We start from the raw sequence: 26924 nt of genomic DNA, 5'->3' as shown, positions 1-26924 counted from the left end.
CTAGCCTAGGTAAATATAAGTAGTACTGGGAGAAATTTAACAGATTCACAAAAATAATTGAGTTGAAAGAATTCCCTTGTTTTAGAAAGGGTGGCGAGCCAGAACTTTAGACCTAACTCCTTTTCTTAGACTAGAATCCCCTTCCACTAGCACACCTAGGTTACAAAAGCAAGTCATTTTTGACCCATGTAGTTTGAATTTGAGAGCTTTTATTTAAAAAGTAAGAAATAAAATAAGGATGTATTATGATCAAAAACAAGTTAATTGAGGACACACCTTGAATTTATTGCAAAGATATAGAAAATTAAAACTCTTAAAACTGTTAAAATGCGTCAAGAGCTTCCTAAATGTCTTGTGTGAACAGGGAAGGACTGCAAGCGTACGATTCTTTATCCTCCTCCTCGTCTTCCAGAAGTTTCTCCAAAGCTAGAGTACCCTCTGAGGCTGAGGTTGGCTCCACCTGCTGGGGCTCTGATTGGGGTATGGGTGCGGGTACAGGGGGCAGGGGTACGGGCAGGGGGAGAAGCTGGGGGGCGTTAACAGTTTGAGGGCAGGGAGGGCGCTGCATTACCGGGCCGGTGAGCGTGGACAGGGGCTGGGCCCAGGGAATATAAGCCAGTGAGCTGTCAGGAACCTCCACCTGAGGCAGAGCTGAGCTGGAGGGGCTTATGGTCTGAAACAGAGAGCAGTGGGAGATGGAAGATGGAGATAAAGACTTTAGAGGCTTTAAAAGACGTTCAGAAGAGTTCAGTGTCAGGTTAAGTCTTACCCCGAGGTTGGTGAACAGAGGAGTGTGAGTTAGCGTGAGCATGGAGGACGGGCCCACCACGGTGTAGCTGGGACACACAGGCTGGACGTACATGTCTGTGGTGAGGGAGGGGAGTGTGGGGATGGTGGCGGTGGGATCATGGTGGAGGTACTCAGGAGGAGCCCAGTGACCCAGAGGCTGGAAAGCTGCAGAGCTGCTGGACTGACTGACCCAGCCCGAGGACAGAGCTCCGATATCTACCGTCGACTCGTTCAGGATACTCTGGTTTGTCCCCGGGAAACAAGAAGACCCTTCCAAGATAAATCACAGCATAGCATGAGAAGAACACACATTTCTAAACAGGCCCTCCGGCCATAATGAATAACTGTTTTCAGAAATCACAATCTGTCCCTTACACTGTGTCAAAATTTCCTGATGAATGGACCAATAGACCCTAAGGTGACATTATGTGTAAAAAAAAAAAAAAACAGAAAAATACAGCGCCACACCTTATTAAGGTGTGGGAACAAGATCCTAATGCGTGGGAACGAGATCATTAAGACATGGCCACGACAAGTTCATTAAATCTAGCTGGAGAATAATAAAGCTCATTAAAACATTAAAGCTCTTTTAATCGGCAGATATTCTTTTTAAAGAAAATGGAGATCGGGAGCTGCTTGCTTTAATAGCTACGATTTAATTAACACATGGCCACACATTAAAGATCTCGTTCCCATGCCTTAATGATCTCGTTCCCATGCCTTAGGATCTCGTTCCCACACCTTAATAAAGTGTGGCCATTTTTTACATATCACCAAAATGACCTGAAATAAACTCTTTTTTTACAACAATTTCCATTAAAAGTTAAAAAGGTTTTATCTCTCTCCTGTACATTTGCTGGTTTGGAGATACTTGTTCATTGGACAGCAAGTTAAAGCTGTATCATGCAAAGAAGAAGTCGTATGTCAACATTATTCAGAAACACCATCATTTTCTCTGATCCAAAACTAATTCTAAATTGATTGAACTAAAAAGGAAATTGTTTAGTGGTTGGATGATTAAAATTTTTTAACAAGCTTTGGGCAAAAGAAGACAAAAAACGTGTTTCTGAATGGTGTTGACATCATATGGCTATGTATGGAAGTGGCTTCTTCTGGAGTCCATGAAGGGATTTCCAGTACTTAATGCAGTGTCACCTGAGGGCCCAAAGATCACCAGCATCCAATACTGACCATTAGCCTTGTTTCTTTAAATTCTCAGAACATTTTGGTAATATTATGTACTGTAGATGGTAGGATTAAGGAACATTTTTCTGAAATTTCTGTTTCATAATGACAAATAATAATAATGAATGTTCTTTAAATAATGGTAAGATGTCTCAGTTTCTTATATGTTTTATTGTTAATAAAAAATGATCTATTCGATTTACATCCATTTACATTTCACACAGCACCTCAACATTTTTGGAAGTGGAGTTGTACATGTTGGGTATTTCAGTGAGAGAATGGTGATAAATGAACACAAAAAGACAATTAATTTAAAACGGAAATTATGTCACACCATTTTGATGGGGAGGATATGGAACTATGCCACATAACATGTTAAATAGTGGTTGGTACAAGTTTTAAAAAGGTTTTTAAAAGAATAAAGAGGCATTTCTAAACCAATAATTGGTGTATAGCATAATTCAATTACGAGTAATTTTTTATTGGTAATTTTTACTCACACCCTTAAAGTGAGTCAAAAACTGTCACTTTTATTTGAAGAATTCAGTATTGTATTACTCACCAGCATGTGCGTATGATGGCAGGGAGTTATTGGGAACCACAACCTGTTAAGGATTGTAAAGAAAGAACAATCTTTTACTCTAAAACACAGAATATGAACATTATCGCAAATACATGCAGAACCAGTTTTGAGTATTCACAATAAAAGCTTTTTAGGAACAAGGAAATGAGAGTAGTGGGACAATTTCCCCTGAGGTAACAGGAAAATTGCTTTACATGAGGAAATAGCTGGAGTTTTGTGGGGGTTAATCTTCTTGCAAACCAATATAAGTCTTAGGCAAATCTGCAACTCTTAAAAAGAGGGTTCAACACAGGTTTATATGTAAATGAATTAGGACAGTCAGTGTTAAAGTGTTAACACGTGCAAATAACTTGGAATCAGTAACACGTTATAATTTTTTTCTTAATGCGAAGTAAAACTTTTGCTGTAATATTCCAGATGTTTTTTCTGGAGTGGTTCGCTTGTGGTGAGAACGTGATCTGGTCTCAATCCGACCCAGCTATCAAATATACTCCCATTTAATTGAGCTAAACTGCTGATAAAACTAGCACAGTTTAATCTGATATATTAGATAGATAATATACTGCTATCAACAAAGGCTGTCTCTGCTGCTCCATGCTGTTTACACATGCAGTAATGTGCAGCATACACTGCTCACAGCCCCAGGACTCTGTGCTGCACCTCCCATTGAAAACACTGTGTTTAAAAGCACAGTGGCAAATTGTCACAGTTCTGTGTTAAAGCAGCTTCACACTGCACAGATATACAGGCTGAAACACAGAATCTACTCACTATATTTACTTTCTTGCTCCTGCGCCAGACAGCTTTGACCAATCAGAGGAGATGTGCTCACGTGGTTTATTGGTGTGCATTTTGTTTTGGTGCGTTTAGGTTTTTATGCCTGTGTGAAACCAAACCAAAGGGAGGGAGAAACGCTCCAATTAAACTCAAAAACTGAACCGGATCATAGAAACTAGAAATTACAACTACAGGTGTGAAAACCCTCTGTTATACTCAGCTAATTAAGATCTAATTCAGAAATCCTTACAACCAAGCTGAGAAGTTTACCATAAAGTAAAAAAATAAGTTTCTTCTATCAAATTTGTCATGCATTCTTTATTCCAGCGCCCCATGTTGCCTTTTTCTTACAGCTCTAATAATGAGTTTCTTTGATTTTAACAAATTAAAAACCTCTGGAATATAATCAAGAGGAAGATGGATGATCACAAGCCATCAAACCAAACTGAACTGCTTGTATTCTTGCACCAGGAGTAAAGGCATAAAATTATCCAAAAGCAGTGTGTAAGACTGGTGGAGAAGAACATGATGCCAAGATGCATGAAAACTGTGATTAAAAAACAGGGTTATTCCACCATATTGATTTCTGAACTCTTAAAACTTTATGAATATGAACTTGTTTTCTTTGCATTATTTGAGGTCTGAAAGCTCTGCATCTTGTTTTGTTTTTCAGCCATTTCTCCTTTTCTGCAAATAAATGCTCTAAATGACAATATTTTTATTTGGAATTTGGGAGAAATGTTGTCTGTAGTTTATTGAATAAAACAACAATGTTCATTTTACTCAAACATATACCTATAAATAATAATAAAAAAAAAAAAACAGAAAATTTGATTCAGAAACCGAAGTGGTCTATTAATTTTTTTCCAGAGCTGTATATACTAGTATTGTAATTGACACAACTAAAATACATATAATTGCATTTTACATTTCCTAATTGAAGTTAATCACAGAATATTGTTGTGATTAACCAGATTAAATTTTTTTTATCAATTGAGACCACTAAAATTAACCTTTTGTGTTTATATGCATAGAACCATGATGGTTCATATTTCTTGGCTGATGAGGTAATAAAACTGATGCATATTAAACAGCATTACCAGGACCATGGTGTTGTAGGCCAGCAACCACACACAGACATTTATACTGCAGCAGATATCAGTTATTGGCAGGTAAAACCATTACATGTTGTGTTCAAAACAGTTGTCTATGGACCTCCATTGCTAAAGCTCTGTGAGATAATGATGGGTTGCTTTAATGAGCTACAGTGGATGAGAGACGGAAAGTGAAAAGTGGAACAGAGCCACCACAAACATCAGCTCAACACATTATAACCACATTATAACAATAAACACTCTGCAACATCTGTATTTCTGTGTTTATTGTGCAGCTGTGCCAAAACAGCCTACTGTACTGTACCTTCTACTGTCATGTCTGAAGAGTATTGGCAGCAGCATGGCATATATAAGTTAACTGCCTGACATTTCTTGCGCTGTGATGGATCGCTTTGTGTTTCAAGTGGTTTTGTTGAAGAATAGAGTGCTCTAGTAGGAGGAGAAGCCAGACAAACCAAGTCTCCCTAAAGCTGCGGGAGTCTCCCGCATTTCGGTAGCGGCTCCCTGATGCCCGCGAATCACATATAATCTCCCGGAATTCAGAACGAGTGCCCCAAATGCGCACACAGGCCACAGACTTTTTTTCTCTAATCACGTGTGGGAAGGAGAGAGAGAAAACAGAGAGGGTTCTGATTGGCCTGTTCTTTGCAAAGAGTCTGTGAGACAGCCAATCAGTTTTTAGTGTAGGCGGGCAGTGTTTTTCCCCCCTCCCGGACGGGATTTGTTCAGTGAGTGAGAGAAAGCAGATCATGGCGTATGCATGGGGGGGGGGGGGGGGGTGCGTTTAACCTCCCTGAAATCAACTTTTGCAACTTGGGATGTCTGAGAAGCTGTCTGGATATTCTATACACATACAGTATATCTAAATGTGCTGTGTTTAATGTATCATATATAATAAGAGGAAGAAACTAAAGAAACAAAACCTTTAGCTAAAACAAAAAAGGAAATGAATCAGCGGCACAATTGTGCCTCATAGAACATAGGAGGTGATGTGTGATTTAGAGATTATCAAAAGTTGAGTATTTTAATGCCAAACATGTCAGGAAGGATAGGTCAAAATTTCTAGGTCTAGTTTGCAAAAGTATGTTTTGCATATTGTGGCGTGGAAGAGGAAGGAAGACCTGTGAGACTCATGCTGAATGCTCAACAGCTCCTTTTATTGAACCAGCTTGCCACTCACTCACAGTCTTCAACAAGACTAGGAGAGTTAAACCATAACCACAGAGCTCAAATAGCCCAAAGGCCACCAACCCAGCTGTGTGTCTCCCAGATGGCAGATCCAGAGTGGTGCCCACCCTCTCTGCATAACCCCTCCCAAGGGAGATGCCCCACCCCTGTCATCCTCGCACACAGGAGAACAGAAACATGCCTGCAGGCAGCCACACACACAACCCAGAGCCACCACAATATTGTGAAAATTGGCAAAACATCTAAGTGGGCGAAAGTGCAAAGTCCAAATTGGAATGTTGAAGGTATTGACCCAAGGAATCCAGCAAAAAAGAGTTTTGAATGTAGGTCTTATGGTTTTGGAGTTATTAAGCAAAATGTGAAAAATGAACTTTCCTTGTTTGTAGTGTCGACCAATCGACCAATCGGTGCCATTTTTGTTGTCCTCTGAGATGCACTAATACTACAACTACCTACCAGGTTTCATGCCTGTACGAGTTACGGTTTAGGCTTTTTCAGGAGAAAAAGTATAGTAATAATAATAATAATAATAATAATAATAATAATAATGAGAAGAAGAAGAAGAAGAAGAAGAAGAAGAAGGAAAATCTGAGCTGAAACAATAGGGTTCTACCCTAAACAAAATAAACAGAAGCAATATAAAACCTATGGTACCATCAACCAGTTATCCAAACCATAATCCTATTTAACTACTTTATTTAAACCAGAAAAGAGATAAAACAATAACTGCAACAAGGAGTGGTTCTCTAATAAAATTACAGCCAACTGGTAGAGCCCTTATTCACCCTCCGCACTAACACCAGGAGGTTGAACAGCCAGTGGATCTACCTCAATAAAATAAATAAGCCCAAACCACAATATTAAATAATAATTATCAATTTTAGCTTGCCGTTTATACAGAATAGACTGTTATTCAGTAATGGCAGCTTAGTGGGAATGGTGTATATGCTGGTAAGAAAGGCAAATCAAAGCCCTTAATATGATTGCGAAAAAACCTGCACAGAAGTTTCATTTTTTCAAGGAGGTTATGCACCATTCCAACTGCATGCACAAACTTAATCTTCATGGAGAAATCACAATAAGGAAACCATAACAACATACATTATCACACATGTAGCACATATATATTAACAGTGGTCCTGAGACCAGTGAGAGAGCACAACTGGCCTTGCTCTCTCTGGGTGGGTACAGTAGATGGTGCCCTTTCACCTCATCATTCCTAGGGTGATGTGGATCAGCACAAGGCTGCGTCTGTGAGCTGGTGTATCAGAACCGAGTCGCTGTGCTTTCCTCCAAATGCGCTGTGATGCTACTCGGCAATGCTGCATCAGCAGCAGTTTAAAAAGAGGAAATGAAAAAAGCATAATGTGCCAATGGGACAACAGTGAGCCCAACAAACTTTAGAAAGTAGAATGTTTTCTTAAACGTTCTTAGAAGTTCTTAATCTGTAAAGGTTTCTAGATGTTTTAGAACCTTTTTTATTTAATACTTTTAAAAGTTAATGCTTTTAACGTTATTTTCTGTCAATGTTTAAATTTTTTGCTTTTTGTTGAATGTTCTGTTAACATTTTCATGATGTTAGTGTTCGTTATGGGATGCAAACCATTATTCTGTAGTGTTATATATAAGCTAATCTTCCTGGAACCTTTTCAAAAAGTTGCTAAACGTTCTTCTAATGTCCTTAATGTTAGTCAGGAGGTTTTTTTCCCTGGTGAACAGTCAGTCTGCTGTTGGCAGAGATACAGATCTCTCGGATGAGAAACAATCAGAATGCTGAAAGCCGATCACAAAATCTTCTTTTAAAAGCAGATTTAGAAAACATATTTTAACTCGCATACCCGAGATGAGCATTTCATCAATTTTGCGTTTTTGTACATACCACTTATGTTTTCAGTGCTAAAGCCCAATCTTCTTAAGCATGTACCAAAATAATTTTGTTCATTAAAAAAAAATTCAGCCCAGCTAACAAATTTTAGAACATAGAATGTTTTCTCAAACGTTCTTAGAATGTACAATCTTTCAATGTTTCTAGATGTTTTTAGTACCTTTTTTTAAACACTTTTAAAATTACTGTTAACATTTCCATGATGTTGGAAATGGAACGATATGTCATGCAAACCATTATTCTTTAGTGTTATATATAGGCTAGTCTTCCTGGAACCTTTTAAAAAAGTTGCTAAACGTTCTTCTAATGTCTTTAATGTTAGTCAGGAGGTTTTTTTTCCTGGTGAACAGTCAGTCTGATGTTGGCAGAGATACAGAGATACACTTAACGTGCACTGCACATTTTTTACTGTATCTTCTTTAAAAAGCAGATTTTACAAATTATTTATCTTGCATTTCGTCAATTTTGCTATTTTGCACATAACACTTATGTTTCCAATGATAATGCCCAATATTCTTAGGCATGTAACAATGGGATTTTGTTCATAAAAGAGTTGAATGTTTTCTTGAATTGTTCTTAGAATGTTAAATCGCTCACGGTTTCTAGATGTTTTTAGTACCTTTTTTTAAACACTTTTAAATTGACTGTTAACATTTTCACGATGTTGGAAATGGAACGTTATGTGATGCAAACCATTATTCTGTAGTGTTATATATAAGCTAGTCTTCCTGGAACCTTTTAAAAAGTTGCTAAACGTTCTTCTAATGTCCTTAATGTTAGTCAGGAGGTTTTTTTTCCTGGTGAACAGTCAGTCTGATGTTGGCAGAGATACAGATCTCTCGGATGAGAAACAATCAGAATATTGAAAGCCGATCGAAGAGGGCTGGTGCTGAACAGTACAGAGTGGGAGCTCTCCACTCTCACTTTTTTTTTATATGGAGCTGAGATGGTTGGTATCGAGCACCAGGTTGGACTATATTTATGTTTTCACATGTTGTCAGGTATAATTATGAGGTTGGTAGGCAAGCTCTTTGGCAAGGCCACTGAGTGATTTGCATAGGCCTGATGCCCTGCAGCAAGACGGGGGAATGGTTTAACTGACACGGAAAAACACCTGGATTATATAAGGATAAAATCCCCCTGGAGTTTGGCTGGTTTGTTGGCCGCCTTCCTCTATTAGTTCCCCACCAAACAGAGCCGGTGTCCAGCCGGGAAGCAAACAGGGCACGTCCCGGAGTGTGCAAACACCACGGACAAAAATGCCTCTTTTGTGCGTGTGACTTCTTTAAGCCCGGCAGATAATGCAGTCAATCTGACACTAAACAAACAGCCAGTCTTTATCACCTGAACGCAGTCTAATCCATGGATTAGCTCCATTCTCTTTCATATCTCAAAATGCTCTTTTACCTCACTTTCATTAATGAGACGAGAGCAGGCCATCTGATAAGGCATTAAAACGTGTAGAGACCTGCAGTAATAGAACAGAAGAGAAAAAGAAAAGGGCTGGAAGGACTAAATGTGTGTGTGTGTGTGCGTGTGTGTGTGTGTGTGTGTGTGTGTGAATGGTGGGTGTGTTTGCGTGTGAATGTGTATACACGTGTGTAAGAGTGTGTGTGTGTGTAAGAGTGTGTGGATGGTTGTTTTCTCACCGCTGTTGGGGGCACAGTTCTGGCTGTAGTTCCTCTCTTCCTGCGCAGGAGTTCTTTGACGGGGTCTTTAACTCGGACACCCTGATACGGTTTAGATGCAGTCTGCTCTGACAGTGCTGTGAAAAAAATAAAAATAAAAATAATAAAAAGGATTTCTATTCAAGCATTGCATAAAAAGCGTTCATGTGTGATAAGAAACATTATTTTTAAAAAAGCATAATTGTAATTGTCATAGAAAATATGACAAAAGAGTAAATATGCTAATAGTAAATTGTCACCAGGGCCAGGACAAGGTGAGACAAGTGCTGATTAGGAAACACAGGTTTATTGTTAACACAGATCCCAAAGGGATTGGTGTACACAGTACAACTAATGAACAACAGGGCAGCAATAAACAACAACATACCAGAACATAGTGAGCCAGAAGCACAGTTGGTACACGAGTAAACAATCAGGAGTAAAAGGATAAGGCAAGAAAGTAGTCAGAGAGGAAAGCAAGGTCGGTAAAGAAAGATCAACAGCAGAACTACAGGACTAGACAAGACAGTAAGACTGTAAACTAAAAGCGAAAAAGGGTGGATAAAAAAAAGGTAAAAAAAAAAGCCAAGAAAACGCGTTGTAACAGTGCTAGTAAACTAGATAATATTCGGCAGAGAACCAAAAGAACAAGGGGCTATTTATATAACTGCAAACAGGTGTGGGAAATGAGCAATCAGAAAGAGGGAGAGGCTGAACACTGCACTCTGACTCTGTCAAATCATTGTAGTTCAAGGGCTAAGAATGCTGGGAAGTGGAGTCTTTAGGAGAACAATTGTCCTGAATGGGCAGACTGACAGCGTGTTTTTTTTTTTTAACTTCATTTTAAAATTGATATTTTCCTGAATACAAATCAAACAGTTCACATCCTCCAAACCTTAAGTTTCATTATGTTTGACTAGTTTTTAGGTCTATTGCAGGTTTTGGGTTGATTCCTGTTACTAATCTGGAATTATTATTACGTGGAGTAGAAGAAAAAACAGGCAGAGATTTCAAATTCCTCAAATTTTTAGAGTATAAATCAGTTAATTTTCTGCAGAGAAAAAGGGGTTTTGTATCACCTACAACTGTAGCCTGTATACAGGACAAGGCATTTCAAGAGGTTAAAAGATTGTAATAGTTTTATCCTCTCTCTGGTTTCATAATATCATTTTACTCTTTAAATCTGAAACCTGATAAATACAAGATTTTAGTGGATCCCAATTCAATTTAAGCTGAAAATATCTGTCAAGCTGAAGATAGCATATATCTGATAAGGATAGTCCTTTGATCCTGTTGCAAAGGTATCAAAAGTATTTACATTTACACCAATTATTACTTAGTATACACATTCATTATCAGTCACGAATCAAGATTTATATATATATTTTTTTTGCGCAATTGTCCCACCCATTCAGCTGCTACTCAGCTGTACATCCCCGTCACTAGTGATGTCTAACGCTCGGAGGAAAGCGCAGCGACTCTGTTCTGATACATCAGCTCACAGGCGCAGCCTTGTGCTGATCAACATCACCCTAGGAGTGATGAGGGGAAAGAGCACCAACTACTGTCCCCACCCAGAGAGAGCAAGGCCAGTTGTGCTCTCTCAGGGCTCTGGCAACTGATGGCGAGCTGCATGACCAGGTTTCGATCACAGTGGCAGGGTAAAAATAATTGTAAATCTACATTTTAACGTCTGAGATGAAAACGTCCTAAAATGCACTTAAAACTAGGCTTTAAGAAGTGTTAATTGTTTTTTTATATGTCTGCTTTTATCTCTGTTGAACAATTTGAAGCATTTCAAACCCATTCACACTAAATGACTCACACTAAACACTAAATGTTTACATTATAATTAAGTCATGCAGAAAGAGTGAGTTTGGGAGTTTTGTAATTCCCCTTTATTTGCATGAATTTTTACAGGCAGGGACACTCATATTGGTTTTAAATTCTACATTTATTTTTACATTCTACAATTATTTTTATGTGCACTAAGACAAAAAGCTTAAAGGGAAAGTAGCGTTTTTAGTTCTTGATCTGTTACAGGGCTGCTGTGATGATAACTAGTTATCTACATTTATAACCTGCTGATTATTAATGCTCTAATGTTACAGTTATATAATACAATTTCACACTGCATTATAACTTTGATTTGATATGGTTTTCATAGCACCGTCGAAAACACCACCACTGCTATTATCTGTAACAGTCGAGCATTAATAATCAGCAGGTTATAAATGCAGATAACTAATTATTATCACAGCAGCCCTGTAACAGATCAGGAGCGAAAAATGCTCCTTTCCCTCCACCATCAGGCAAGATCAATACAGGGACCAAGACAGGGACTAATATCGTCCTTAATGTCTGATGGCCAAACAAGGACATTATTCACAGAAAAAAATGTTTACATTATAATTATAACTAAGTCATGCAGAAACAGTGAGTTTGGAAGTTTTGTAATTCCCCTTTATTTGCATGAATTTTTACAGGCAAGGACACTCATATTGGTTTTAAATTCTACGTTCAGGCGTATAAAACTTCTACACAGTGCTGTAACTCATGAGAAACAGTAGCCATGACAGTGAGGAGTGTTAGTCTGACCTGCTGATACAGTTTTTCATGGGTTAGCCCAAACTTGATGTGTTTACACAACTGAAAAATAGCCGCCACAGTTCATTTAGGTTAGCTTGACTTTATCGTCCTGTACTTGTGATATGTATTCTAAACTACGTGATAAATTTTTTACCTCACACTGCAGACGAGACATCGTTCAGGACTTATCGAGTCCTCCCACAGGATATAATGAAGTACTGGCTACTGAGCCAGACAGCCAATCAGCAACAACAACAACACTGATAAGGGAATTCTGCAGCGGCTGGGCAGGAGACGCCGTGTGTGTTTAGGAGGGAGTTTATTTGATGATTAATGAATCTAAAGAGCAAATGTGAGAAAAGTTTTTTGAAGCATTAAAGAAAAGGGATTTCCATCCTTTCTTCATTCACTACATGAGCGTAAGAGAGGGTGCACCTGTACTCAGCATTCATATTTAATCAAGCGATTCTTGGTAGTGATTTAAAATGCAATCACTCCATGAGTCACTGTTTGAGAACTGTACTGTTTGAGCACTATTTCCTGCAGTAGTAAAAGTCACACTTTCCCACCCTTAGGAAGAATCTTAGTTGGTCAATATTGACCTCCTTAAGCAATCATGCAATCATGTAGTGCTGTGAGAACCGGAGCTTAATGTAAGACCATTTTTTAATATATTTTTTATGTGTTGAGATTGTAGTTTTATTCATCAGACAAGCAGATACCTACGGAGGCTGGGAGGGGCCGTGGATTAAAAAAAAGAAAAAGAAGAATATAGCAGTTAGTGCTCACGATTTCTTTAATCCGTGCTCACGATTTCTTTAATCCGTGCTCACGATTTCTTTAATTCGTGCTCACGATTTCTTTAATCCGTGCTCACGATTTCTTTAATCCGTGCTCACGATTTCTTTAATCCGTGCTCACGATTTCTTTAATCCGTGCTCGTGATTTCTTTAATCCGTGTTCACGATTTCTTTAATCCGTGCTCACGATTTCTTTAATTCGTGCTCACGATTTCTTTAATCCGTGCTCACGCTTTCTTTAATCCGTGTTCACGATTTCTTTAATTCGAGCTCACGATTTCTTTAATCCGTGCTCACGATTTCTTTAATCCGTGCTCACGCTTTCTTTAATCCGTGCTCACGCTTTCTTTAATCCGTGCTCATGATTTCTTTAATCCGTGCTCATGATTTCTTTAATCCGTGCTCACGATTTCTTTAATCCGTGCTCACGATTTCTTTAATCCGTGCTCACGCTTTCTTTAATCCGTGCTCACGATTTCTTTAATCCGTGCTCACGATTTCTTTAATCCGTGCTCACGATTTCTTTAATCCGTGCTCGTGATTTCTTTAATCCGTGCTCACGATTTCTTTAATCCGTGCTCATGATTTCTTTAATCCGTGCTCACGATTTCTTTAATCCGCGCTCACGATTTCTTTAATCCGTGCTCACGGTTTCTTTAATCCGTGCTCACGATTTCTTTAATCCGTGCTCACGAATTCTTTAATCCGTGCTCACGATTTCTTTAATTTGTGCTCACGATTTCTTTAATTCGTGCTCACGATTTCTTTAATCCGTGCTCACGATTTCTTTAATCCGTGCTCACGATTTCTTTAATCCGTGTTCACGATTTCTTTAATCCGTGCTCACGATTTCTTTAATTTGAGCAAATGATTTTTATGCGCACTAAGACAAAAAGCTTAAAGGGAAAGTAGAATTTTTTTGCTCTTGATCTCTTACAGGGCTGCTGTGATGATACTTAGTTATCTACATTGATAACCTGCTGATTATTAACGCTCTAGTGGTACAGTTAGATAATACAATTACATTCTGCATCATAACTTTGATTTGATGTTTTTTCAGCACCGTCGGCGATGCCATCACTACGGCAAAATTTGGACACTGTCTTACCTAACTGTAACACCAGAGCATTAATAATCAGCAGTTTATAAATGCAGATAACTAATTATTATCACAGCAGCCCTGTAACAGATCAAGAGCGAAAAATGCTCCTTTCCCTCCACCATCAGGCAAGATCAATATAGAAACAAAGACAGGGACTAATACCGTCCTTAATGTCTGATGGCCAAACAAGGACATTGTTCACAGAATAATACTGTATATGCTGATGAGCCCTGACACTGTCCTCATAGGACCAGCAGGTACAGTTGCTTTTTTTTCACGGGTGCAATATACAGTAGTAGTTCTCTCATAAAAGGTTCGCTCACCAGTGGAGACCCTTATCCAACCTGTAAGCTAACATCAGGAGAGTCCCACTTTTCCCAAATTTTATCATTAATTTATTTATTTAAAGCATTTGGTTAACTTTTTCACAATTATTTAACATTAAGAACAGCTTCTAAGACATGGATTAGGGTTAGCCCCTTGGACTACTAGCATTTTAAATAGATATAAAATGATGGCTCACCAATGAAGATGCTACTCCACCCTCTAAACTTTCAACTTTAACTCTAAACATCAGGAGAGGGACTGAGGGTCCACCAGTAGAATTCCACTAACAGGGATTGGACAATGAAGCTGAAACACCTGGTTTAAGACCACAATAATTTATTGTGGTGACGGACAGTTCTGGTGGAAACAGGAGTTGAGGTGCACATTAAATTCTGCGTGATTTGTTCAGCCGTGGTTTTATGTTTTTTGGATACAATCCGGGTTAGCACCCGAACATCCCTTTCAGACAGCTTCCTCTTACAGAGTCCACAGTTAATCCTGTTGGATGTGGTCAGTCCTTCTTGGTGGTATTGGTGCCGACATTACCCTGGATACCGTGGCTCTTGATGCATCACAAAGACTTGCTGTCTTGGTCACAGATGCACCAGCAAGACGTGTACCAACAATTTGTCCTCTTTTGAACTCTGGTATGTCACCCATAATGTTATAGTGTGCATTGCAATATTTAAAGCAGAACTGTGCTCTTACCCTGCTAATTGAACCTTCACACTCTGCTCTTACTGGTGCAATGTGCAATTAATGAAGATTGGCCACCAGGCTGCTCCAATTTAGCCATGAAACCTCCCACACTAAAATGATGACAAGTTTTTCAGTTTTATTGTCCAACCCATGTATATTATACTACATCAACACAAACCCCCATAAATAAATAACCTCAATAAGAGAGAACGTGGCCGCTGCAGAGTATGCTGTGAGCTGCTTCATCAGGTCTTGAGCCTTGATTATTCACCACAATATATACAGTTATTCACTGTTCTGGAAGTACTGATATTACCCTCTCATAAAAGGTAATGAACCCCCTGCAGGATGAGCCACTGCCCCAAGCTACGTTCACCTTAAGAAGGTTCCTGTGTGGTGAAGGAGGCCGAATGAACAGTCGAGGCACAGTAGAGTCGTGACCTCAGATTGGGGGCACCACCGCCAAGAGGCAAGTGCTAATTAAGGTGGAGAGCTGGAGCAAAATTGGCTGCAGTTAGGCTGCAGGATGGGCGGGTTTTTATAGACTTTTTTAAGTCCTTGGGGCTTGTCTATGCAAAGCACAGTTGAAGCAGAATTCTGGGTGGTGGCTAGCGGGGATTTAGCTACTACATTTATGGGTTAAATTAGAACTCGTTTTCTAGGAACTCGTTCAATCTGATTCATGCACTGACTCAGTTGATGCGATTCTTTTTATTTGTTGATACTGATGATTCCTATTGAGACTTCTTTAGATGGTCCATAACAGATGACTTATACATACTCAATTAACATTTAACTGAATTCCTATTAAATGCAATTTAACTCTTAGTTGAATGCAAATGAATCTAAACAGAACCTACAGTAAACCTACACCTACACCTATACCATGAATCAACTCTAAAACCTAACCCTAAACCAAACCTTAATCTAAAACCTCAATCTAACCCTGAACCAAACTCTAAAATGTTAAGATTAGAAATTGGTTTAGAGCTGGGTGTAGGGTTTCATTCAATAGAGAGACATTTGCATTCACTTTAGAGTTCAGTTGCATTTAATAGACATGCATTTGAACATACAGTTGCAAGAAAAAGTATGTGAACCCTTTGGGATTAATTGGATTTCTGCATAAATTGGTCATTTAATGTGTTCTGATCTTCATCTAAGTCACAACAATAGACAAACACAGTCTGCTTAAACTAAAACCACCTGTTGCATCATCCGTCCTCTCTTGAGTTTCAGACAGTTTGGAGGACAGACGGTCTTAAGTTTTCCTGCAAAATGTCTTTTATAATATGCAGACTGTCTGTCTTACCAGGGACACATGAACATCAAGGCTTTTAGAGATACTTTTGTAACCTTTTCCAGCTTCAAGCAAGTCAACGATTCTTGAACGTAGGTCTTCTGAGAGCTTGATCTTTTGTGCTGAGAGGCATGATTCACATTAAGCAATGCTTCTTAAGAACAGCAAACTCAAAACTGGTGTGTGTGTGTGTGTTTTTTATAGGGCAGGGCAGCTTTAACCAACACATCCTTTAATCTAATCACATCCTGCCTCCAATTAGCTCTTAGAAAAGCCATTAGTCTAGGGGTTCTAAAAGTTCACATACTTTTTTCCCCCTTACTGTGAAGCTTAACATGTTGTGTTCAATAAAACCACGCAAACATATAATGATTTATGTGGTATTAGTTTAAGCAGACTGTGTTTGTCTATTGTTGTGACTTAGATGAAGATCAGAACACATTTAATGACCAATTTATGCAGAAATCCAAGCAATCCCAAAGGTTTCACATACTTTTTCTTGCAACTGTAAGCTGGATGTTAGTTAAGCATCTATGAGACATCTCTAATAGACCATCCAAAGAAAGAGATTTACACTGACATGGTGGGAAAGGCCTATTTTATCTCTATATTAATCAGTTAAATTACTTTCTTATTCAAACAGCAAATTCTTTATTATAAGATCAAAGCCTTCAGAAGCCTTCAGATGTGGGTTATGTAGATCACTGATGCCCTGCAGAAATATTACTCTGGTAATTAAAACACTGTAGCTACTTCTTAAGGTGCTTGCACACTGAACGCGGTATGCCGCGCGGCATTCCGCTGTGCTGCCGCTCTGCTCTACGCTGGTCAGTTGCGGGTGCGTTGCGCTGCTGCTGACGCCAAGCGTCTCCTGCTGATAATAGGCGGAGTTTTCTAAAACCCATCACCTCTGTGAGCGGTGTTTTGTAGTTTTGAGTCTCTACAGCCTCTGTGGATCTGTATGTTTCTCAGCCTCAGAACAAAGCTCTGATTCTTCTCTTCCTCCTGTTATCTCTATATGAGTGTAGGGAAGTGATGTACAGCTGAGGGGATTCACTAATCGCTATTATTAGTCTCTCGCGCACGTTTATTGTTGTTTGGACTACAGTTTCTCTCTAGTCGCGTGAGTTCACGTCATGCGTTTTCTGCCGAGGTACCGCTTGCCGCGAGGTCAAAGTTGAACCATGTTGAACTTTGCCCGCGGTAAGCGGTAGCGCGGTGGAGGCGTGGTTATGGGCGGGGAAACGCGCCGCTTTCCGCTCTGCTCCGCGGCAGCGACGCACCGCTCTACCGCTCTAGACACTATTGAATCCTATGGGGGTCAGCGTACCGCGCCGCACCTACCGCGTGCAGTGTGCAAGCACCTTTATCCTATTAATCTAAACATGTCGAGAGTGAGATTAAAGTGATTTTTTTTATTATTTAATGATTTAAATCTTTCTGATTTATTGGTCTGGTCACCGACTGCAAATCCACTGTTTTCTGTCTGGACTGCACATGCAGGACTATCCTCCCTAGAATTGAATGCATTAAACTAAAATATTTGATATTTATATAATATATAATACTTTACAACTGCCTAATAAAAGGCATTTCAAGTTGAATATTATGTATAATATTGTGTATATTAGGATGATTGCAATAAATTTGGAATGGTGGCGAAATACCCCAAGAAGCACAAAGGTGATAAAAGTCACATTCATTACTCTGTAGGTAGAAGTAAAGATACTAGTGTTTAAAATACTTCTGTAGAAGTTGAAGAAGTATCAACTCAAGCTTTTTACTCTTTAAGTAAAAGTGTTTAAAAAAGTACTGGATTAAAAACTACTTAAAGTATAAAAGTAAAAGTAATGTAAGGGGAAAAAATAAAGCCATTAAGAACAGAAGCTTAGGCCACGCCCTATAGTCCTATAGTTCTATAGTGCGCTACACCCAGCCTCCCCAAAACACATTTTTCTAAAAGCCATAATGACTATAATGTTAAAATATTAAAATGTTAATGTTGATAATATAATTTGGGATGCACTAGGCTGTTCCCTAATGTTTCAGCTGCATATATGCTGATTGCAAAATAATGTATTTTATTTAGTAGAATGTAAATATATTAAAGTTAAAGTTTAGTTGGACTGGAGTTTGTCTGGAGTTCTCTTGAGTCTCTGCAAGGATCATCTTCATACTAGACTACATACATCTGCTATGTTCTTACTGGAATGTGTGGGGTGGGGGGGGGCGTGTGCAGGTGTGATGGATCACAGTATAAACCAATAGGGTGTCGGAACGGTATATGTTTATACTTCTCTTATACATCCAATAACAATCAGATTCACTCCATCTGGATGGAGAGATTTATCTGGATACGGGTTTTATTGAACGATGAGAAGCCGGAATGAAAACGAGCTGAAATGAAATAGGAGTAACGAGGATATTTTTAAAATTTAAGGAGTAGAAGCTGAAAAATAATTACTCCAGTAAAGTACAGATAACCAACATTTCTACTTTAATAAGGTAACAAAATATTTATACTTGGCATCTCTGATGAAGCACAATGTTATAAGAACATTTATAAATATTTAGAAAAGGTTTCAGGAAGGTTAGCCTGTCATGTTGCTAAATAATGTTCCAGGAACATTCTGGAAATGTGTGACATAATAATGATTTGCACGACATTCCCACCTAGTCAAACACCAACATTATGTAAATGTTCGGCGCTCAGAGGGAACACAATTGGCCTTGCTCCCTCCGGGTGGGTAGATGGCGCGCTATCCCCACATCACTCCTATGGTGATGTCTGCAGCACAGGGCGTCTGTGAGCTGATGTACTGGAACCGAGCCGCTGCGCTTTCCTCCCAGCGTTAGCGCTGTGATGCTACTCTGTAATGCTGCATCAGCATCAGTTCAAAAAGAAACAGTGGCTGACTTCACATGTATCGGAGGAAACATGTGCTAGTCTTCATCCTCCTGGTGTGTTGGGGCATTACTAGTGATAGGGGGAGTCCTAATGAGTGGGTTGGGTAATTGGCCGTGTAAATTGGGGAGAAAATGGGAAAAAAAAGTAACATTCTTTAAAATGAAAATTGATACATTGACACAAGTGACACAAGTGACGTTGCAACAACTGTATCAATATGTTTAAAAACGTCAAATAAAAACATTCTGAGAACATCCAGACAACATCCAGACAGAGTGAACATTCTAAGAACGTTAATCGCAACCTTCAGAGAACATTCTAGTAATCAAAGACTGTTAGCTGTTCTTGTACAGTGGTGCACACTCTCATGCGATGTACAGTTTTCTTCTGATAAATGTTTAAGATATTTACATGTTCTTCACTGTTCTAGCTCGTACTGATGTTGTCTTCTCATGAATGTAATCCATCATGATGATAAGAACCACCTGTCACGTTCTCCAGCCCAACAACGGCTTAAACTCAGTTTTTCACTGTCAAATCAGCAAAGATCAAAGATCCGCTGTAGCTGACGTGACACTGCCTGAAGGCTAAAAACACTATGCAGCATACTATTGTTTATTTTATTTTATTTACCTTTATTTAATCAGGGTTGCCAAATTGATATATATGAAAAAAACTCTTTTACAAGTAAGTCGGGGCTAAGAAAGCAGCACATAAACAAAGATTGACCAGAAACTAAAGCTACACCTGAAATAACAACAGTTACAGTAATTAGAAATAATACACAAAAGCACTACAATAACACACACTGCCTGACCAAAAAAAAAAAAACACTCTCCACCTGGATGTAAGTAAGTAAATGATGTGGGGTTGGTTGGTTGATGCTGCAGTTGGTCTGCAGGTTTAGGTTCAGCAACAGTATGTGCTGAAAGAATGAGTTCAGCTGACTCTACCTGAATATACTGAATATAGACCAGGTTATTCCATCAATGGATTTATTTTTCTTCATATTCCAAAATGACAATACCAGGATTCATGGTGCTGGAATTGTGAAAGAGTTCAGGGTTCAGGGAGCATGAAATCATCATTTTATCATTTTCACACATGGATTGAGAGAGAGTTCACCACAGAGTCCAGATCTTAACCTCACTGAGAATCTTTGGGATGTGCTGGATGGAGAAGAGCTGCTTTGTGCAGTGGTCAGACTCTACCATCATCAATGCTGCTGCAAGATCTTGGTGAAAAATGAATCCAGCAACACTGGATTGAAATAAATCTTGTGACACTGCAAAAGCTTATTGAAACAATGACACAGTGAATGTGTAAAGCTGCAATCAAAGCTAAAGACGGTTCAACCAAATATTAGTGTGACCTTTTTTTTTCCAATTTGCTTTAAGGAACCTCAAATAAGTTTTTAAAGGTTCTTAAAAGCACTCAATAGTTTCAAACTGAAGAACCCTAAAATGTTCCTTAAGGAATTTATTTGTTCCCCTATTGAGGAGGTTAAACGTCCACCAAATAAAATCTAAACAAGTAAAATTGAAAACTCATTTTCAAGACAATAAATCTTATTTTTTTCTATCGTAAGAATTGTGTCTTATCAAGCATTAAATGTCTAAGATTGTTTTGCTTATTTTTGGAAGTCTCACTTTTTTATTTCACCTTTTATGAAATCTCAAAATAAAGATTAGTTGCACAGGAGTTTATCTGGAGTTCTCTTGAGTCTCTGCACGGATCATCTTCATACTAGACTACATACATCTGCTATGTTCTTACTGGAGTGTGATGTGGTGATGAGGTGTGATGGATCACAGTATAAACCAATAGGGAGTGGGAATGGTATACGTTTATACTTCTCTTATACATCCAATAACAATCAGATTCACTCTATCTGGATGGAGAGATTTATCTGGATAGGGGTTTTATTGAACGATAAGAAGCCGGAATGAAAACGAGCTGAAATGAAATAGTAGTAACAAGGCTATTTTTAAAATTTAAGGAGTAGAAGCTGAAAAATAATTACTCCAGTAAAGTACAGAAAACCAACATTTCTACTTTAATAAGGTAACAAAATATTTATACTTAGATACTTGGCATCTCTGATGAAGCACAATGTTATAAGAACATTTATAAATATGAGTGCACTTTTTTATTTCACCTTTTATCCAATCTCAAAATAAGCAAAAAGTCACCAGTCAGGTTGTTCAGGTTCTTGTGTCCAAATGTGTAATTTTAGATTATTTTTTCTTATTAAAAAAATCCTAGCTCACACAATTGGCATTAATATACAATACCATATACCATACATCAGTTTATCAATACACACTAAGAAAAATAGAGCTGCACCTTATATTAAGGTCCAATAGAGGACCTTTCAGTTTCAGTCTTTTTGTACTAGTAAAGGTTTTAAAGATTTTAAACATTACCATTATCTGAATATGTATCAAGAATGTGATGATCCAAAATTGTCTGGCTTTAAAAAGGAAAAATATATAATTAAAATATACATCTCTGGAAAAAATAAGAGACTAATTAAAAATTATGATTTGTTTTTAATTTTACCAAATTGAAAACCTCTGGAATATAATCAAGAGGAAGCTGGATGATCACAAACCATCAAACCAAACTGAACTGCTTGATTTTTTTGCACCAGGAGTAAAGCAGCATAAAGTTATCCAAAAGCAGTGTGTAAGACTGGTGGAGGAGAACAAGCCAAGATGTATGAAAACTGTGTTTAACAGATTTATTCCAATAAATATTGATTTCTGAACTCTTAAAACTTTATAAATATGAACTTTTTTTTTGCATTATTTGAGGTCTGAAAGCTCTGCATCTGTTTTTTTGTTTGTTTGTTTTTTTGAGCCATTTCTCATTTTCTGCAAATAAATGCTCTAAATGACAATATTTTTATTTAGAATTTGGGAGAAATGTTGTCTGTAGTTTATAGAATAAAACAACAATGTTAATTTACTCAAACATAAACCTATAAATAAGAAAATCAGAGAAACTGATTCAGAAACTGAAGTGCTCTCTTAATTTTTCCAGAGCTGTATATTGTTTATTAGCACAGTGATACAGAATTGTGATATGTGTGATACGTATGTACCTTTTGACTGATTAAATGGTACCAAGCTGTTTTTTTAGTGTGTATAAGCACATATTTCTCAATGTTTAAATGCATTTTTCTTGTTTTTGTAAATATATATTTTTTTGCCATGTATATACAGTATTATTAAACTGAATTTCTGTAGAAAATCTTGTTATTGCACTGACTGAACATCCATCACTGACTTAATAGGTAGTGCACAAGGCAAGACCACTGCTTATCTTTCTCTCTAATGAAACTGAAGGAATTTCAGTAAGAGTTCAGACCACACAGAAAAACTGCATAAATCACTTAATAACCGACCAGGAAAAATAAACAAACTCAACACAACCTTCTCCTATCTCCCACTCCTACACTTTAAGTGTGCTATAGCACTTTTAGACTAACACCCAGAAGTTTGGGACAGCATGAAAAACACAAATATAAAAAATAAGTAAAAGAAAACTCTGGATAAAAATGAAGAGAGCACTTCAGTTTCTGAATCAGTTTCTCTGATTGATTTTGTTATTTATAGGTTTATCTTTGAGTAAAATGAACATTTTATTCTATAAACTACAGACAACAATTCTCCCAAATTACAAGTAAAAATATTCTCATTTAGAGCATTTATTTGCAGAAAATGAGAAATGGCTGAAATAACAAAAAAGATGCAGAGCCTTCAGACCTCAAATAATGCAAAGAAAACAAGATCATATTCTTAAAGAGTTTTAAGAGTTCAGAAATCAATATTTGGTGGAATAACCCTGGTTTTTAATCACAGTTTTTTTTTTCATGCATCTTGGCATCATGTTCTCCTCCACCAGTCTTACACACTGCTTTTGGATAACTTTATGCTGCTTTACTCCTGGTGTAAAAATTCAGGCAGTTCAGTTTGGTTTGATGGCTTGTGATCATATATCTTCCTCTTGATTATATTCCAGAGGTTTTCAATTTGGTAAAATCAAAGAAACTCATCATTTTAAGTGGTCTCAATTTTTTTTTACAGAACTGTACATCCATTCCAGAATTCTGCGATTAAATTTCATAAAAAGTTGATATAGAGGACATTCATTTGATTTGGTGCAAAAGCAGTATCCACAAAAGAGTTTAAGGAACCTTAAATAATGATTTGAAGAGATGTATGTATTTTTCCCTATACATCCCTTAATATCATTAAACTATTCAAGGAATTGGGAAGTCTAAGCCTAAGAATCCCTGTTACCTCCTCTTGCTGATAGAACCACATGGGCAAGGGATTGCTTTAGTAAAGCTGTGTTAAACACTACAACATAACACACAACAATATAATATCTTGGGTTATTATTGTCTGCACTTAAATAAAAGCCAAATGAAATGTAAGAAACACTGTGCATTTTTCCTAAATTGGCTTTTTTGATTTGTGGTTGTGCGTGTATATTAGGGTTGTGACGATTCTCTAAATCCTCGATTCGATTTTATTTCCGATTTTAAGATCACGATTCGATTAAATTCTCGATTTTTCTTTTTTCTTTTTCTAACAGCAGAGAGGCCTATGCTAGTTTTAGATTAGTCTATGGTCAGTCATTGGTTTGATTCATCCAATTTACAATATCTTATTTTAAAAGGTGGGCTTGATATAAGTGATGCAAAGTGATTCAAGTGATCTGTAATACACCACATTAGGCACTAATGCTCAAATTTAAATAATTTAATTAAGATATATATGTAATGCCATCTAGTGGCTTTTTTTGGTAGCAGCAGTGTGCACTATTAAAACAGCAATGTGCAACATAACAAAATAAATAATAAAAACATACAGGAACAGTCATGTACAAAATAATAGAACAATTAGAGCCTTAACAAACTGAACTCTATCCTACTATAACAGTTAAACATTAAAAATAAGACTTTAAGACTTTTTCGGTCCCTGAGAATGACAAGTTTTTTTCTTTAATAAAGATATATTATTAACTTTATCTGAGAGAAAGATGCTCCTTAAGGTACCAAAACTATTAACATATTTGAGGCTAGACAAAACAACTGTTATTTTTATATGTTCAAGTTTTTCTTTAAGAAGATGAGAATGTCCACATTCTCTGGAGAAAGGGCAGCTCTTTGAGCAGTCACAATGTCCGCGTATCGAAAGTATCGGAATCGTGACACCCCTAATGTATGTGTATATTAGGATGGTTGCAATAAATTTGGAATGGTGGAAGAATTCAGTCAGTGACAAAATAAGCCAAAAGTATAGATACTGGGGTTTAAAATACTTCTGTAGAAGTTGAAGAAGTATCAACTCAAGCTTTTTACTCTTTAAGTAAAAGTGTTTAAAAAAGTACTGGATTCAAAACTACTTAAAAGTATAAAAGTAAAAGTAATGTAAGAGAAAAAAATAAAGCCCTTAAGAACAAAACCTTTTTTTTTTAATTGGCTCTTTCTTGAACTTAATTTTAAAATCAATATATTTTTTTAAATGAACACAAATCAAACAGTTTATGTCTCCAAACCTTTACTTTCGTTTTTTTATGTCTATTTTCAAACATGCAGAATTTGTGTTGACTCCTGTTACTGATCTGGAATTATTAATGAAGGCAGCTTCTTCAAGTGTCCTGAAGGAGATTTAAAGTTAGAATAGCAGCCCGTAAAGTTTTAGAGTGTAAATATTTTAAATTATTTTACTGCAGACACCTGTAGCTCTTATATGGGTCCATGCATGTTAATAGATTATTATATATATTTTTTTCATTTTTGATTTGTGGTTGTGCATTTCTATGAAGAAATCATGGTGGAAATCACAGTTGAGCGCAGAACTGCCTTGGAAATCACAAAAAATAATACATGTAATTTAACGTTTTTAAATCCAGTCACCTTAAAAAACAAGCAAACCACCAAACTAAAGCTCTGTAAGTTGTGGGTCAACAGTAGCTCTGAATAACTGCAGTCTGGCGGCACAATACAAGCACAGCAGGATTTCAGGGGGTTCAAAAAGAGGAAGCTCTGCAGCTGTGAAGACTTCTTTTTTTTATGCAGAAGAGAGACAATTGTGCTGTTTTGCATACCAAGATTAAACCACCAACCTCCCCCCATCCACCCCTCACCCCTCCAGAGCAGGACTGCTCTGCAGGGTGTTTAACACCTCCGCCGAGAGCGAGAGGACTCTCAAACGATAAGCTCATCACTACTCACGGTTTTATTATCACACCACAATAAAACACGGCGCATTACCACGCCTGCGTGATCCAGACAAACTGAATATAACCACTTCCACAACTGCACAGGGTTAATTATTACTGCTGGAAATAAAACAAGCAGCACCAGCTGACCATCTGGGTGCTGTAGGAACAAGCAATGAAATGAATATGGGCTAAAAAAAAAAAAACTGGTTATGGAATGTTTTAATAAAGTGATAAAAAACAGTGATATGAAAAATGTTGGGCTTTTCTGATCATTTTCATAATTTTTCTTCATAAATCATTGGTTGTTCAAGTCAGAAATTCTCCTTTATACTCAGTGTTGGGCACAATACTTTGAAAAAGTAATTAATTACAGTTACTAGTTACTTCTCCCAAAAAGTAACTAAGTTACTCCACTATAAAAGTAACTAGTTACCAGTAAAAGTAACTATTGCGTTACTTTTGTGTTACTTGTCCCCATTTATTTCAACGCCGTTATTCCCATCACTGTTTATACTAAATATCAAATGTTTGCAATCAGTGTTCAAAAATTTGCAAACTAAATTTCTATAATAAAATAAAAAGTAAAATTAAGTATATAGAATTGTGTCCGGCACGATGCCACCAATAGCTACAAAGCTTTAATGAATTTTTGAATATTAAAAATTAACATCAAGATCAAGAACCTATATTGGTTAGATTTGGTGTCTAACCAATCAAACCTGCACCAAGATTTTAGATTCATTTACATAACCCATGTCATTTTTAAATAGAATTGTTTATGAAATACCAAATTCTGAAGTGCTTTAACACATTATCAACATTATTTTTAATGCTGTTTTCACGATAATGATACTCTTGGCCATATAACACCAAAACTGAAAAACACTGAATTAAATTTCAAGAATACACTTCTGCAACAAAATGAAAATTTAAATAAATAATTGCATACGATATGATGTGGCACACCCCTAACTGAGATATTAAAAAATACAAGAAAAAATACAAGAATTTTACCAGAATTTTGATCCAGAATGTCACGATACTAATAATAATGCACTCCAAATATCTCCATATATCCAGGATTAAAGTATTAAAGTAAAATAAATGATACTGGACAGATATAATCTGTCTCTAGTAGATATATAATAAGAAATTAAAACAGTGTGAATTTTTCTTTAGCTAAAAATATGCCTTTATATCTCAATATTTTGTTTAAATGTACTTTTGTAGAATAAATAAACATATTTACCTATTTTTAAGTTTTTTGGCTTTAAAAAGTGTTTTAAAACTGCCCAAAATTTGCATTTAATCTTTTCTCTTTTGCAGTAAATATGTAATCATAAATTGTACTTACATTTTCCCATGTGCATACTCTGATTTGCAAAAAACAAAAAAAGATTTGGTTATTGTGTAAGCATTCAGATTTTCTTTCCGAATGTGCGCACGCTCGCCTCAGAATTCAGCATCGATTGCTTGAGTGAGCTGCTTTATAAAAGCTGCAGCAATGCAGTTTCAAGTGATGTCACCAAGATGCAGAAGCACCAGTTTCCCACTTAATTTAAATGTCTTGTGCTGTCCTTTTTTAAGAGTGCTGAGATCTTTAGCGTAACATTAAACACATTACAGCATTCAGACCAAACTCAACATTGTTTAATTTTAATAAGGACTCAAGAACTTACACAGTATTCTAGCTTTAGGAAATCTGAAATGTTTTTTATCCAGACCAGTTGTAAGCAGGTCTATCACAGTGATTTGATTTATCTACTGAAT

At 37.1% G+C, this 26924-nt stretch overlaps 1 protein-coding gene across 1 annotated transcript; it reads right to left on the bottom strand.

Moving 5' to 3' along the window:
- Window positions 1-272: 272 nt before the first annotated feature.
- Window positions 273-26652, bottom strand: LOC103037193 (POU class 2 homeobox associating factor 1). The gene is made up of 5 exons (XM_022674419.2): window positions 26509-26652; window positions 9172-9287; window positions 2537-2579; window positions 770-1059; window positions 273-673 (listed from the first exon to the last, which is right to left on the bottom strand). The coding sequence occupies exons 1-5, from the start codon at window positions 26522-26524 to the stop codon at window positions 344-346; spliced, it is 795 nt and encodes a 264-aa protein (XP_022530140.2). The 5' UTR covers window positions 26525-26652; the 3' UTR covers window positions 273-343.
- Window positions 26653-26924: the final 272 nt, after the last annotated feature.

Source organism: Astyanax mexicanus, chromosome 18, assembly GCF_023375975.1.
Source record: "Astyanax mexicanus isolate ESR-SI-001 chromosome 18, AstMex3_surface, whole genome shotgun sequence".
NCBI lineage: Eukaryota > Metazoa > Chordata > Actinopteri > Characiformes > Acestrorhamphidae > Astyanax > Astyanax mexicanus.
This window is presented reverse-complemented; position numbering and strand designations above follow the sequence as displayed.